This window comes from Komagataella phaffii, chromosome 3 (genome assembly GCF_000027005.1).
Source record: "Komagataella phaffii GS115 chromosome 3, complete sequence".
In the NCBI taxonomy this organism is placed as follows: Eukaryota; Fungi; Ascomycota; class Pichiomycetes; order Pichiales; family Pichiaceae; genus Komagataella; species Komagataella phaffii.
Genome location: NC_012965.1, coordinates 393,443 through 408,660, shown reverse-complemented (window position 1 = coordinate 408,660; position 15,218 = coordinate 393,443). Strand labels below are relative to the sequence as shown.

At 40.5% G+C, this 15,218-nt stretch overlaps 9 protein-coding genes across 9 annotated transcripts; 5 read left to right on the top strand and 4 right to left on the bottom strand.

Moving 5' to 3' along the window:
* Nucleotides 1-15: 15 nt before the first annotated feature.
* On the top strand, nucleotides 16-2,569 carry PAS_chr3_0205 (Chromatin-associated protein; the record flags this gene model as incomplete). Its single annotated transcript, XM_002492367.1, has 2 exons — nucleotides 16-1,760; nucleotides 1,816-2,569. The coding sequence occupies 2 exons, from the start codon at nucleotides 16-18 to the stop codon at nucleotides 2,567-2,569; spliced, it is 2,499 nt and encodes an 832-aa protein (XP_002492412.1).
* A 44-nt stretch (nucleotides 2,570-2,613) lies between these two features.
* On the bottom strand, nucleotides 2,614-3,585 carry PAS_chr3_0204 (Protein required for pre-rRNA processing and 40S ribosomal subunit assembly; the record flags this gene model as incomplete). The annotated part of the gene is made up of 1 exon (XM_002492366.1): nucleotides 2,614-3,585. The coding sequence occupies one exon, from the start codon at nucleotides 3,583-3,585 to the stop codon at nucleotides 2,614-2,616; it is 972 nt and encodes a 323-aa protein (XP_002492411.1).
* Nucleotides 3,586-3,927: 342 nt separating this feature from the next.
* PAS_chr3_0203 (Guanine nucleotide exchange factor) lies at nucleotides 3,928-5,751 on the top strand (the record flags this gene model as incomplete). Its single annotated transcript, XM_002492365.1, has 1 exon — nucleotides 3,928-5,751. One exon carries the CDS (start codon nucleotides 3,928-3,930, stop codon nucleotides 5,749-5,751), a length of 1,824 nt encoding a protein of 607 aa, XP_002492410.1.
* A 21-nt stretch (nucleotides 5,752-5,772) lies between these two features.
* Nucleotides 5,773-7,236, bottom strand: PAS_chr3_0202 (Protein involved in 5.8S rRNA processing; the record flags this gene model as incomplete). Its single annotated transcript, XM_002492364.1, has 1 exon — nucleotides 5,773-7,236. One exon carries the CDS (start codon nucleotides 7,234-7,236, stop codon nucleotides 5,773-5,775), a length of 1,464 nt encoding a protein of 487 aa, XP_002492409.1.
* Nucleotides 7,237-9,923: 2,687 nt separating this feature from the next.
* Nucleotides 9,924-10,742, top strand: PAS_chr3_0200 (Sumoylated protein of unknown function; the record flags this gene model as incomplete). Its single annotated transcript, XM_002492363.1, has 1 exon — nucleotides 9,924-10,742. One exon carries the CDS (start codon nucleotides 9,924-9,926, stop codon nucleotides 10,740-10,742), a length of 819 nt encoding a protein of 272 aa, XP_002492408.1.
* A 33-nt stretch (nucleotides 10,743-10,775) lies between these two features.
* Nucleotides 10,776-12,365, bottom strand: PAS_chr3_0199 (uncharacterized protein; the record flags this gene model as incomplete). The annotated part of the gene is made up of 1 exon (XM_002492362.1): nucleotides 10,776-12,365. The coding sequence occupies one exon, from the start codon at nucleotides 12,363-12,365 to the stop codon at nucleotides 10,776-10,778; it is 1,590 nt and encodes a 529-aa protein (XP_002492407.1).
* Nucleotides 12,366-12,497: 132 nt separating this feature from the next.
* Nucleotides 12,498-13,367, top strand: PAS_chr3_0198 (Diacylglycerol pyrophosphate (DGPP) phosphatase; the record flags this gene model as incomplete). The annotated part of the gene is made up of 1 exon (XM_002492361.1): nucleotides 12,498-13,367. The coding sequence occupies one exon, from the start codon at nucleotides 12,498-12,500 to the stop codon at nucleotides 13,365-13,367; it is 870 nt and encodes a 289-aa protein (XP_002492406.1).
* Nucleotides 13,368-13,379: 12 nt separating this feature from the next.
* PAS_chr3_0197 (Hypothetical protein) lies at nucleotides 13,380-14,321 on the bottom strand (the record flags this gene model as incomplete). Its single annotated transcript, XM_002492360.1, has 1 exon — nucleotides 13,380-14,321. The coding sequence occupies one exon, from the start codon at nucleotides 14,319-14,321 to the stop codon at nucleotides 13,380-13,382; it is 942 nt and encodes a 313-aa protein (XP_002492405.1).
* Nucleotides 14,322-14,513: 192 nt separating this feature from the next.
* On the top strand, nucleotides 14,514-14,729 carry PAS_chr3_0196 (Hypothetical protein; the record flags this gene model as incomplete). The annotated part of the gene is made up of 1 exon (XM_002492359.1): nucleotides 14,514-14,729. One exon carries the CDS (start codon nucleotides 14,514-14,516, stop codon nucleotides 14,727-14,729), a length of 216 nt encoding a protein of 71 aa, XP_002492404.1.
* Between the last annotated feature and the right edge of the window lie 489 nt (nucleotides 14,730-15,218).

Sequence of the window (15,218 nt, the reverse complement as noted above, 5' to 3'; positions counted from 1 at the left end):
AACCCATCACACGCCATGTCATTGGAGCCAGTCAATCAACTGGTGTTTTCCGGTGGAGGTCAAACAATTGTCAAAGTTACAGATGACTTCAAGCATTTACTTGTTGCAAGTCAAAAAGGTTTACTGAAAATTTTCGACGCTGATCATCAAGAGAATGAACCAACAACGATAGATATCCTGCAAGATATATCTTCTTTTTCAACTTGTACCAACACAGACAATATCATAGCGACTTCCAAGAAAGGAACTGTAGGTTTTTACTCCTTTTCGAACCACAGTCTCAACAATATATTATTCTCTTCAGTGTTACCTTTAAGAGACTCATGTTTAACTAACGGTGGAAATCTGGCTGTGGTAGGAGGTGATGACTCAGAGCTAATTCTGTTAGATCCTCAGGGAGAAACAAAGCTTATTAAGAAAATTGGGCTGAACAATGAAATCACATCACTGTCTTATAATCGGGTTTCTAATCTTGTGGCTGTATCGCTTTCTAGCAGGGTTGTAAGAGTATACTCGTTAAGTTCACAAAGTCCGGAATTCGTATCCAGCATTGAAGGTCAAATACCCAAAAAATTGTTCCAGGATGAGTTTGACGATAGTCTAGAAGATGAGTTTGACGAATTGGATGAAGAAGATAATTTCACGTTCAAGGATGACAAAACTAAGAATAAAGCAAAGGATAACAACAGAGTTTCCACGAAGCCAAGCTGGAGACCAGACGGTGAAGTAATTGCCATTCCTTGTGAAGATAATATTATCCGTTTATTTTCCAGAAGCGATGACTTTTCTGAGGGAGTTGCTTTTCCTGGAAAACACCGTCTTTCTTTGGTGGATCTATCTTGGTCGCCAAACGGTAACTACCTAGCATCTGTTGACTTGGATGACAGGCTGATAATTTGGGACACTCAGCAAAAAATTGTCACTCACTCGTACAACCTCCCCAAGCCTGTTTACAATGTCGATTGGATATCCATAGGTGATCGTTTTGACGTTGTTCTGGGTACGTTTGATGGCCACATTTTGCGATTTAATGGCGTCGTTCCTCGAACTGGTACAACCTCTGTCGATAAGGCAACGTCCTTGTTTATCGATGCCGAAGCTGGCGTTTCCGACGTAGAGAATAATGGCAATGTTGCAGAAGCCATTCCGGACGCTGATGGTGACCTTGACGATTTTATTATAGATACTGAAACAAGTACGACAAAAAGGCCTCCAAATGGATTCCTTGATGAAGATGATGAACTGTTTGGTGAACATAGCAAGAAACGAAAACCTCCTACCATTGTGTCTAGTTCTTGGAAAATTACACCTTATTCTCCAGGAGCCACTCCTTGGTCGTACGATAAAAGGTATTTGACTATCAATTCATTTGGATACTGTTGGTCTGTAGAGCAGACAGCAAATTACACTATAACAGTTGATTTTTTCAATAAGGACCTCCATCGATCTTATCATTTCAAAGATGTTTATGGATACGACCTAGCATCTATGAATGAGAATGCTCTTGTTTTAGCAACCAGTGGTTCCAATTCCATTAATCCAAAGGCATCCTCTACTAAACGAATCCTTTTCCGACCGCATGACACTGATATATCTCAGAATTGGGAAAGAGAGGTTCCGTGCCAGAAAGATGAATATATCACATGTGTATCTGTCAGCAATTCTGTTGTTGTCGTAGCAACTTCTTATGGTTATATCAGATCTTACAGTCTTTTTGGTGTTGCCCAAACCATAGAAAAGAACTTCTCCATTAGTTGCATGTATGGCACATGGAAACTACATTTTTAGTGCGACATTGCATGGAAACTCTTTGAGATTCAGTATGCAGGACTTAGATGGAAAGTATTATCAGAGAGATGCAGCATTACCTGTGAATGTCGATGGCAAGAACGATTTTGTATTCAAGGGACTCTTCTTCAGTGATGATGGAGATCCTTGCCTAGTGGGACATGACGATATGTTGCTGGTTCTGTCTCGTTGGAGAGACCCACTTCAGGCCCGTTGGGTGCCAATATTAGATATCGCAGCTGGTATCAAGAAAGCAGCTTCAAGTGGGGATAAAATAAAGAGCTGGCCCCTGGGACTTATGGGTGAAAAATTTAATTGTATAATACAAAGAACAGGAATTATTCAATCCAGTTCATATCCGGATTTTCCTCTCCGCTTGCCTACAGAGATTGAAATTGAGTTACCGGTTAATAGTGAAGCATACTCAGAGGAGGAGGAATCTTTGAATTCTGAGGAAAACTATGTCAAGGCTAAAGTTCTAGGAGAGCTACTAAATGACGCCATTCAGAACGCAGATGAAGATGAAGACAGCCTTGAAGATTCAGAATTGAGATTGTTTGAATATTCAAGGTTATACGACAAATCATTGCTTCTACTCCTTGCTGACGCATGCTCCAAAGAGAACTCAATGAAGGCTTTTGCATTGGCTAACGAGCTTAGAGATGATAAGGCCCTTAGTAGTGCCATTAAAATTGCAGAAAGAAGTAACCTGGAGACTCTAGTACAGCAAATTGCAGAATTAAGAGAAGAGAGACTTGAACAGAGCCAAAGTCAAACATAAATAAGATAAGTTGGCAAGTTTTTTCAATTTACATATAATAATAGCTAACGTTTCTTCCTCTTATTGCTTGGCCCTGAAACTTTGGCTATTTCTTTTGGAGTGATCACCAATCCATTACGAGTGCTTCTTCCAACGGAGTTAATTTTCAGTCCTCTATCTCTCATTTTGGTGGCCTTTTTGATACCCGTACCTATTCTATCAGATTTGTTTGTAACACGGTCACCGGTTGCCAAGTTTCTAAATTCGCCTTTCCTCTTCTTTGACAGGACGATACCAGCTTCCTTAGCTTCTTTTTCAAATTCAGCTTCTCTTTCAAGCTGCTTTTTGATCATACCTTTCCTCATACTCATGGGCATCTTCTCCAAGCGAGCAGGCAGTCCACCATTCTTTCCATTAATTGAGGCCAGTTTTCGAACACGAGCGTTCAATGTACGTAGCCTAGCCTTGCCAATGGGGTCTTCAAAGTCAATAGTATCTAATAGATCAGCACCAGAAAATCTCTCAGAAGATCCAGCCAAAAGGTGGGACTCATCCAACAATCTCTGTAGTTGCAAGTCATTGACCAAATGTTCCTGTTCTTCAGAGTTATTAGCGGTAGCATTTTTCAGAGCCAGTCTCTGTTTCTCCTTAAGTTCCTTTAATGAAATAGGTTTTCCCGCTCTGGCCATTTTTAGTTCATCTTTAGATGGCCCTTTGAATGTATTGAAGTTTTCAGTAAACTTAACTGTTTTTGGTTGTCCCTTTAACTGTGTATCATTTTCATCGTAATCGTCTTCCCCTTTCTCTTCGTTTTCACTAAAACCATTAAACTCTTCACTATCAGATTCACTGTCATTAGAGCTATCATTTCCTGATCCAGAATCATCTTCACTATCATTATGTTCTTTATTCTTCTTCGAGCTTTTTCGGACCTTTGTTTTATCTATATATCCCATATCTTCTAAAGAGCCAAACTGGGCCTCAAAGTTTCGCCTCTGGATTTCTAGAGCATCCAACTTTTCACTGTCCGACATCATAGGGTATGCAGTAGATGATATTTTTTTCTTCCAGTATCTTATGTAATCGGAATTCTCTGTGATTATGTAAGAGTGGTTTTTCGGGGTGAACAAAGGAGGAATCAACTTCTTTAGCTTCGAAGCCCTCCACCTACCAACTCACTTCTCAAAAGGAAATGTCTCGTTTTTCTGATTACACACTCTCCTGCTTTGTCATGGTTTTCCCCTTGAGGACGTTTCAATTCATACTAGCTACAAGTGGCTTGAACTGTTTCGCACACGAAACTAGTTATCAATACAAGCCTGATTTCGAGCTGATTAGCTCATCGCTTTAACAACCAACCCTCGGCCTCCTCACTGCCCATGTCCTTCAACAAGTCATTCAATAAGCTAGGATCGGCCAAGGCGACAGCCTCCGTCTCTACTGCGAAAGGAGATTCTGTATCTGCCAACCCTACAAGATCGGAATCCGAAAGCGATAGAGGACACAAGCAGCTGATCAACATCTTGGGTCAATTTGAACCTCACCACGACAACAAGCAATGGACCAGTATAGAAGCTTCGACTGTCTCAGACCAAGATCTCTTTGCAAATGATGATGACAGTGATGATGATGGCGATGAAGATGATGAAGAGGAGGAGGGAGATGTCATAGAAAATGAGAAACTACCTTTTAAAGAAGGACCCTCAATCGCAGAAAAGGATGAGCAAAGAATAGATAAGAAGCCCGAATCATCAAAGCTAGCTGCTGAAGTAGAACCACAGGTCAATGTTTCTAATGAGAATGAAGATTCTTCCGAGCCAGATCATTCTGCTATCCCTTCTACGGCTAAGGAGGGCATTGAAAACATCACTAAAGGAGTAGATAGTATTCAAGTAAAGTCTGAAAACAAAAGCAAAAGTGAGAGACTAACTAAGCAAAATTCAGCAAAAAAAACCTTGACAAAATTTGACTTTCAAAGGTTTCTGAAACAGTTAAGAAGTAAAGATTGTGAGCCTGTCTTGAAGTATATTAAATCGTTCTTAACTCAATTTCAAGCTAGAACATGGTCTGTAGATGAGCAGATTAAATTGGTCAAAGAATTTCAACAGTTCATTTTTGGAAAACTTATTGAATGCAAACCTTTTGACAACTTATCAACTGATGAGGATGTGAACAACACTATGGAAGGTCTTGAGAAATTTATTATGAGTAGAATATACAATGATACTTTTCCTCCTCTGATGGTGGAAAGAAAGTTATCACCATCTCATAGAGAAGATTTATCGAGGGACAAAATCTATCATATTAATTTAAAGAAGTACAGGTGGATCCAGCCAAAACATCTTGACATCCACTTGAAGATTGATTCAGAAACCTCTTTCGTTAAACTTGCAGGAACCGAACTTTCCAAAGTTAATGACTATAAATCCCCAAGAGATAAAATTATATGCATTTTGAACTGTTGTAAAGTGATCTTTGCTTTGATTAGGCAACAACAGAAAATCCACAAAGTGGAGGAGAATGCTGATATTTTTGTCCCTTTGCTAGTTTTTGTCATACTCAAATGTAAGACTAGAAACCTCATCAGCAACCTTTCTTTTATCGAAAGATTTAGAAACGATAGGTTTCTTGTTGGAGAATCTAGCTACTACGTCAGCTCCTTACAAATTGCAGCTAACTTCATAACAACTATTGAGCAATCTCTGCTGACTATTTCTGCAGAGGATTTTGCGGCTGAAATCGAAAATAATGAGCGTAAACTTAAGGAAGAGTCTATCAAGAGAAAACGAGAACAGAAGATCTTGGAAGAAAAAAAGGCACAAGAAGATGCTCAGAAACAAGGTTTGTTTTCACCATTGACGGAGATGATTGCTGGAACGGGAAAAGGTGAGGACTTTGCTCCTTCTCAAGTACTGAAAAGTTCCGCGGGTATCTTTCAGCAATCTCTAAGTACTCTTTTCTCTTCACCCTCACGTGAATCTTCGCCTGTTAGCTCTTCTGTGGACGAATTGAAAACTGCAAAGAAGCAATCGTTGGAAGAAAGCAAGAAAGAGGCAAGAATAAAAAGTGAGAGAGAAACAACTTTAAAAAACCTTAAGCAAATGTTCCCAGACATGGACTCTGAGATTTTATTAGATATTGCCATTGCTAAGAATTCGAACATTGGAGATTGCATAGATGCCTGCTTGGAGTTGACTGAATGAGGGTATTTCTGTTAGTTTAACTTACATCGCTAGACCTACATTAGCAGCCATACAAAGGTGGTCACTCCCAAACATTCCTGCCTTAGGAAACCCTTCGTTCCCTAATTCTGCGGGGAGAGGCATTCTCAAAAGAGAATTAATTGCTATTCCAGTTTGCTGGAATAGTTGGACATTATCGATCGGGGCCGTTCTATCCCCAAACCCCCAATCCTGAATAACCAAAATATAATCCAACAATCCTCTCCAAGCATGAGCCCAGTTAGAAATTAGTGGCTCGTTTCTATCATTGTCCTTGCCCGCATTTTCTGAGTGAATTTTTGCGTACGCAGCACTATATAAAGAAGTCGCAATAACTGGTAAAGAGTTATGTAATACCTGTATTTTTTTGACTAGTTCTTTTTGCTCATCTGTAGGACTAAATTGGTCTGGAACAGGAGTTTGTGGTTGTTCTGGGCCAAATTTCTCAATATTTCCCCCATCTTCATCTTCAGTCGACTCGCCATTTCTCTTTTTAGAATACTGGAAAGATGTTGAGCATTCTAAGACCGTTTTAGCTCTCCCCGAGTACAGAACTGGTTTTGAGGTCATCGAAAGGTAGGGGGCATCGAATGGCTGAGAGTTAAGATCTCCTGCGAACAGAGTAAACCACTCGTCGTTCATTTTATCCTCCTTTTCTGACCCTGTTAACGACATATGGAACTCTTTCATTTTTTTCAGGATTAAATACGTTTGGCGTGTTCTTTCATATGTGCCAAATGGATGCCAGAACAGATGTGTTGTCCCGATCAGTATCCCTTTTCTGTTGCTGAAGGGAAACTTTTGTTTTATTTTCTCTGAAAACTCAAGAGCTACTAAGACACCCACATTCTGTGCAACAGTTCTAGGTGCTATATCTGATGTTTTCTCCTGATCATGATTTATATGGCTAACTTTAATGCAGTTGAATAGCGCTTTCCTCCAAAACACCACTACTCCATGATTCTTAGTCCCTTCCCTGTAGAATTGAGAATCGTAGCCAAGTTTTCCTAGCTCATCGTTCCAGAAAGAGTTGAATTGGATATAATCAACTTCTTGGAGACACATGATATCACAATTGTAATACTTCAACTCATTAAGTAACACCACGGATCGGTTACCCCATTTAAGGGCATCACCACTGGTGGGGAATAGCTTTCTTCTGATTAAAGCTTGAGCCAACATATTATAAGTCATAATGCTAATGTTAAGCCTTTCATCACTTGGCACAGCAACTTGAAGCATTTTTCTTTTGATAAACTTCAAATATGGTTTTTCAATTGTGGACACTGGATCAATTCCCAGTTTGGTCAATAAGTCTCGTTTCTTATTCTTCTCTTCAAGCTTCAAGGCTCTCTGTTGGGCGATATACTCTGGAGTAAGCAGAGCAGGGTTCATGGCTCCTTTCTTCTTGGATTTTTTAGACTTTTTACCCGCATTCTGTGGGGGCAGTGGGTCTTGTTCAGGCATTAGAGATGGAAGAAACTTAGAGCAAAAACTGAGCGAGAAAATGAAATTTGATAGGTAAGTTTAATGCAGAGTTTTGATGTCCTGCTGTAAAATCTTCCCCACAGACGATATAATGCGATCAACAGTAAGTTAGCCTCTTAGTTAGTCACAAAACAGTGAAGAGCAATTTATCAGCTCTATGGGGAAGACACATAACGAAAGAGCAGTCACTAACCTAAGAGATACTTTCATACCAACATCTATCAGTACAGAAAGTGGAAACTCTAAATTATACAGACAAATAATAATATATATTTACATATCCTTTACAAATTCTTTTGCAGTCTTGCCAATGTAGACAAAAGGTCGTTACCACTAGATTCATTGGAACCACTACCACTATTAGGATTCTGGTTGTTTTGAGAATGCTGGTGATTTGGTAAAGGTCCTGAGTTGGATTGAGGTTGGTTATACTGTCCAATAAGAGCACTTATATCGTTGCTGGATGGAGTATGTTGACGGTTGTTGCCATAAGGATCGTAATGCTGTTGGCGTTGCTGCTGCTGCTGCTGTGGCGGTATCTGATGATTTCCATAGTCCTGTTGAGGCATTTGAGGTGGAGATCCGCTACCTCCTCCCATACCTTGCACCAACGAAAGAACATTTTGGAGAGCACTTGGATCCAGATTCTGTAGTTGTTGCAGAGCTTGCTGTTGTTGAGCATTGTAACCTTGTTGTTGGGGGGGCTGCTGCCAACCTTGCTGTTGTGGAACAGATTGTTGCTGGGGTGGTTGTTGATATCTATTATTGTTGCCCCATTGATTACCGTTGTTTCCGCTATTTCCATATCGATCCTCTCTTTCTCTGTACCTATTTTGTCCAGAGATGTTCCTTCTCATATTACCTTGACCTTGGCTCATCTGATTAGGATTAGAGTTTTGATTCATGTTTTTGGTTTTGATTTTGGTTCATTCCCATGTTACCATAGTTTCCGCCATAGGAACTTGATCCCGGCATGCGTCTGCCTCTTTCTTCATTCCTTTGCTTTTTCATGGCAGGCGGTCTTGTGGTATGGTTAGAAAGTAAAATGTTGACAGCCTCATCAACATTGATACGTGCATACTCTTCAAACTTGATTCCTCCATCTGGCGATTTTTGAAAGACCTTCAAATTTACAGTGTTGTTATTATTTGTAACAATAACTCCACTGGTGCCGTTGTATGCAGCGTCATTGACCAGGTCATCACTAACATGAGGATATTTATTATCCAGCTCGTAATTGAAACTATGCTTTTGCAAAGATTTAATGATGGCACGGTTGAAAGCAGCATTTGAAACAGATGTGGCAAAGACTTTAACTTCTGGAACGTTGTTGTCAACGGGTGGTGAGTTATCTCTATAGTCAGGAGGCGATCTAGATCTACTTCTTCTAGAACTGGCCTGAGCTGTGACAGGTTTCCTTCCCTGCTGCTCCAGAGCCTTTTGAATCTGAGCCTTTGAGATCTCCAAGTGCAGCATCTTTCCATGCAGAGGGACGTTCGTTTCACCTTTGATAGCATCCGAACAGGATTCGGCGGAATCAAACTGAACAAAACCATACCCTTGTTTGATGTTGATTTGCTTTACGTTACCATAAGCGTGGTAGATACGAAAGACGTCTTGCTTGTTCACTGTGGAAACAGGAAGATTACCAATGAACAATCTAGAACCGATCGGGAAATTATCCCATTTACCACTTTTCAAGAAAGTCGACTTCTGTGCTACAAACTGAGAGTAGTCTCTCAGCTCATCAAAGGACATCTGACCAACAAGATCAGGTCTCTGGCAATAGACGTTGATGGGGATTAGCGGGAACTCGGCGTTATTGGTCCTTGATTGCGGGTTATTGAAGGACGTAGTAGCGCCAAAGTTGATACTGATTGTGTAGGATTTATTGTTAGATTCATTGAAGGCCTTAAGAAGGGCGGCCTCCTTGTCAGCAGGTTGCAGATTTTGAAAGTTCCGGTCACTTACTAGTGGACTATTCATGAACCAAGAGATGATTTCGTTGAATTGCCTTACCTTTAGAACATCAGAGTCTTCTTCTTCTTCATCTGGCACAACTGGAGCAGAGATAGTAGTATTGGCATATCCAGAGTTGAGTGGCTCCCCAGTAGAAGAAGGAGTTGCAGTAGTAGGGAGAATAGTAGAAGTAGTAGTGATAGGTGGCGCGGTGGACACAGAAACAGATTCAGATGCAGATTCAGCAGGTTTAGGTTCAGTTTCGAAGCCTCCTTCCGGATCGTACTCGTCGTCGTCAGCGTTAGAGGCTTCTTCTGGAGCGGTGACAGATGCGGTGTCCTCAGGTTTTGAGACCACCTCCTCGGTGGGAGGAGTTTCCTTGATAGTTTCTTCTTCTTGGGGAACTTGAGGTGTTGATTCTGGATCAGACATGATTAATTAGCAAAGTTTACTTGCCCTTGAGTCAATTCAGAAAAAGAAAGGAGAGTGGGTAATGGTGAACTGAAAGAAAAGCAAAATAACGAGAACAGTAACGCCATCCATTTGGGAGAACTTTGTAGTAGGCAGTTGGGTTACCCGACGTGAAATTTTGATAATATGGTGTAGAGATGGATACGATTTGGCGCTCGTCTATCTTGCAGGTATTCCTGCTTATGTAATGATACCCTATTACTAAAGATCAGAGATAGTCAATCTTCTTGATAAACATGCCTATAAAGGGGCGGTTCACCAAAAAGAAGCCAAAAAGGAAAGATGAGCCAAATCGACCGTCCCCCACCCAGTTCATCAAAAAAATAGCCTCATTGAAAAAGCAGACCAGGAGAGATGAGGCCCTGGATGTGCTACACGAACTAGCAGTTGTTGTGTCACCTTTGATGAAAGAGAACGGTTTCACTGTTGGATTATTATGCGAAATGTTCCCGAAGAATGCCTCTTTATTGGGGCTGAATGTGAATATGGGTTCAAAGATCATGATCCGATTGAGACCTAGCCACAACATGAACTTGTTTTTGCCAAAAAGAGAGATCATCGGTACAATGCTCCATGAGTTAACCCATAATCGCTTTTCGGCCCATGATGTAAGGTTTTATGACTTTCTTGAGGGTCTCAAGAGCAGGTTTTTTGAGATTCAGGTGAAAGGATCTTTACAAACTACAGGGTATGTTAACTTTAGTGAAGTTCTATCTGGTAATGCGGCGAGAGGGCAACTGATTCAAAAGGAAAAAGAGAAAGGACAAAGATTGGGTGGTAATAAGCATGCAAAACCTATGAGAGTCCTAATCTTGGAGGCGGCCGAGAAGAGAATGATAGACTCTAAATGGTGCGGAGGAGCTAGCAATGAAGTAGGCCTTCCAAAAATTGAAGATCTAATGGACGATGAAGAAGCTCAACACTCTGAACTAAAGGAAGAGAATACAAAGAAGGTCAGAAAAATTGTTCAACCTAGCAAAAAGAAAATTGTAGATTTGGAAAACCTACCGAATGGCAAGTCCATTATTATTGATCTAACTAATGACGATGACTAAAGATATATACATGTACATCACACTGGATGAAAACTAGGCTAGTTTGTCAGTTCCTTTCATTTTACCAGAACCAGCTTCCATTTTAGCACTTTTGGCACCAAATTGAATAGCTCTCTTGGCCTCATTACTGACCCAACCCATGTCCAGTTGGTCAGCTACGTGTCTCAAGGTCCACTTTCTGGTAATATCACCAGATTGAGGATCATAATGCAATTTTAAGCTTAAAGGAACAGATGTGGCATAGTTGATAAAGTGTGTGTCCAAAAATGGGTACCGAACTTCCTTTGACCAACATGCAATCACCTTATCGTCTCTGGAAAGGTTACGAATCCACAAGTTCGATAAATCCTTCTGTAGCTCTTGTTGAAGAAGGTGGTATAAGTTGGCATCAACTGTTTCAGGCACCGTAGACTTGTCTTGTTTCTTTCTAATATTACTGATAGGAGTGAAGAATCGTTCATGTCTAGTGTAGCCACCAAACAGCTCGTCTGCACCCAAGCCGCTTAACAGAACTTTACAAGTACTTTCATAAGGTATTTTTTCATTTGCATTGATTCTGGAGAATCCTTTACCTCTTGATGCAAAATAGAACGCAATGGCAATTGAAAGATCCATTTCTGTATCATTAGGGTATATCAATTGTTTCACTTTCTCCTTGTGGTCCATGTATTCCTCATAGGTAACGTCGACTTCTACAAGCTGAAATCGAATACTAGGGTACATTTTACGTAGATTCTCCCAATTTTGTATACCTAACTTTCTATCTGGTGTATTTTGTGGTAAAGTCTTCGTTCTTGGGTTGTAGAATGATACGTTCAGTAAATCGATGATTGTTCCCGCAGGTGAGGTTTTTGCTGCTAGGGAAGCCAAAATAGAACAGTCAATGCCTCCACTAAACAATATTGCATACTTTGCGATACTTGTATTTAATGTGTGGATGTTGTTGGTTCTGGTACACACTGCACTAGTCAATGATTCTACGATCTGAGAAATCAAGGGCTGATATATTTCAATATCCCTCACATCAGAAACCGAATACTCCTTAGGAAAATAATCATTGTCTTTGAAAGGCAAGACTACAATTTCAGATGTCTCCATATCGAAAATATACATGCTCAGGTTCTTGCATTCATGAAAAGATGTTCTAGTTGGCACATCGGGAATACAACTGGATATATACAGGGTGCCGTCAATCACGGTGTATGCCAATGATTTCTTGCCCAGTTGATCCTTGCCAAAATATATTTTGTTTTCCCTGTGAGCTAATATCGTGTATGCAAACTCGCCTTCCAAAGTTCCAACCACTTTGAATATGTCATCATAATCATTCAGCAGTTCAAGAATCCAATGGCCGTCATTCTTATCCCTGGTTTCTTTGTTGTAAAGCTCTCCATTAAACTGAACAGTGTACAGTTCGGATCGGAGTGGCTGCTGGGTGAAAGGGCTTCTAATGGATAGCACGCTGGAGTATAACGATGCAACTCCATTGTTTGCAGGTATATGGATAAGATTTTGATAATCCGTTCCTCTTTCTGAGACGAGTTGCTTTGCACTCTGAAAGGTATAGTCATTATCTATTTCCAGATTACTAGATCTTGAGAATCTTAGTAAGATACCACACATGGGTAAGAAGGATGAAAATCAACTCTGAATGGGTTAGATAGGGAGAAATATTTTATTTCCTGTTTCGCTATCAGTTGAGATACATCACCTTACAGATCAGATCTTCCACAGATCCACAAAGGGTACATCCCAATGATAGAAAGAATACGGGATCTAATAGCCAGTTGGAACGGAAATAAATTTATTTTGAAATGGCGTATATGTGACGTAATATCTTTGGTCATTATAATCGTACTGAATTTTATTTTCCACAGAGCTAAACCGTTCCAAAGACAGTTCACCATTAACGATCCAACATTATCACATCCCCTTGTCGAGATAGAACGAGTCTCAGGAACAATGTGCTGGGTTTATGCCATGTTTATTCCTTTTGGATTTATCGGGATCGTGTGTCTCGTCGTGACGGAACGACAAAGTGCAGCCCACATGGCCTTTATCTCGTTGTTGGGATTAACTAGTTCTGTGTTCACGACATCCTTTATCACTGGAATACTGAAAGGCTGGATAGGAAGATGTCGTCCAGATTTTTTAGAGCGTTGTTTGCCATCGGAGACAGCGCTGGAGGGCGTGTGGTATGAAGCTCCTGACGTTTGTACCACCGACGACTTGGCAGCATTGTATGATGGATTCAAAACCACTCCTTCTGGTCATTCTTCGGTTTCATTTGCCGGCCTCTCCTACAGTGCGTTTTGGCTTGCAGGGCAGCTAGGTGCAGGGGTTGAAGGCAGTGATACTTGGAAGTCATGGGTGTCTAGCATGCCCCTTTTTGGCGCATGCTACATCGCACTATCAAGAACTCAAGACTACAGGCATCATTTTGTTGATGTGATCATTGGGGCAATTATAGGCATCGTGTTTGCTTATACATATTATAGAAAGTACTTCCCTGGCTTGCGGAGTGAAGTCTCCAATATCCCAATGATCTTAGAACAATTCAAAAATACTGATCCATCCACTCTCGAGGAGGAAGCTCCTGACTTTGAACTCCAAGAACTACCCTGAGAAAGCCCATTCTTAGAAATTGAAAGCAGCTCTAATGGCAAATACCACAACAACGATGCTTAAATCAAAAAGAAACATTGAAAGCAGTACCTGATATTTGGATGCAGTCTGCAATAGGTTTCGGTAAGTTGCTGGAATAAAGGCTCCACCAATATTTAAAAGTTTAGATATCAAAGAGTCGTCAGTAAAATTCTTGTTCTTTGAAATGAAGAAAAACAAACTGGTTTGAAATATAAGTTCCAAAGTAAGGAACACTCTCATGAATGATGATCCATTGGGTGCATAGGTCTGTGTAAATAGAGATAAAGAAAAATCACGCCCATAGACGAACAGTAGTGACAGAATCAGCACCAACCTAACTACCAATATTTTTGCCTTCAAGACTTCATTTTGGTGCTTCTTGTAGGCTATTGATTTCTTGTTGAACTCAATCTCCTCCGGCGTGGATCCGTATTCTTCCTGCGCTTTTCCAATGTTGGAACCACCTAGAGAGTTCAGCAGATCAAGAGGGTTAATTCCTCCTGCTTCAGCTCCCAATCCAGCGGCTCCTGAATCACCTCCCTGCAAAATAGAGGAGAATCTTCTCATGAGTTCTGGTACACCTTGTTCCTCGCTGTTAGGGTTTTCATGTCCAGCACTTTTATTGAACATACTAGCTATCAGCTGATCCAAATCTGGCTCCTTTCCGTCAAATCCCTCATTCAATGGGTCTGGAATCTCACTTACAGGGTCATCATGGGCGTTAATTCTGGTTTCTAGACCTTGTGTGGGTAATTCAGTTGCTGTTGTAGTTGCATCGGCTGTTGGCTCCTTCGTGGGAACATCAGTACTGAGCTTTGAGTTGTTTTCACCAGTGATTTTCTTCAATCTGTCTAATCCTCCTCCTTGGCTCAACTTGGCCTTTCTTTTCTCTCTCAAGAGTTGTCTCTTCTCTGCTTCCGTTAGTTCTGACATTCAATAGGGGTGCTAATAAGTGGGTTTAGCGATTATTTTAATTTTGATTTTGATATTTTCAGGCTCTGTTCCCCTATCACTAGAATTTGAAAATAATTTTAATCGGTGAACACAGGTTTGGATTACCGGCTAAATTGGCACATCCCTTTTCGATTGTTTTTGAGTGCTGATTCTGACCTGTACTTGCTTGCAATGAACTCGGGATCGGAATCGTCGTTTAAATCATCTGAGCAAGAATCAAAGAAAACCGTATACTTTGAGACTAAAAGGCAGACCACTTTACTCAATTTGATGGAGAATCAAGATCATTTGATAGTTAAAGCATTGAATATGTCAGCAGATGGTAAACCCGTATCTCTAAGTGATGCCAGACACGCTTGTTTAGAAATGTTTCTAGGTAGGAAGTGACTGTCCACATTGGTTACAACGGTCAGTTTTATGAGTTTTGAGCTTAAACTGGTTATATTTAGATCATACTAATTACTTCGTTTATCACTGTTACCAAGTCTGTATTCAACCCTATTCTGAATGTAGTATTTCTACACACCCAAGAATCTCAAAGTGTTGTAGGTTCACATTTCATCTTCTAGTCTAATAAGGCTACGGATACTATGAACAGTTAATAGTCCTTTATGAGCACCAACGTTAGCTAACAATTCATTGCAATGGTCCATAAATTCACTGTTCTCTCCTGTGAAATAAATGATTACTGCTTGCCACTACGCATTAGCCTCTATGGCCAAGTTGGTAAGGCACCTCACTAGTAATGAGGAGATCATCAGTTCAAATCTGATTGGAGGCATTTTTTGTTGAAGTGGTCTTGCTTAAACTTGTCAAAAGTCAGAAGTCTTGCCCATTTTACAGATTGTACAATCGTAAATCTATTTGTATGTTTAC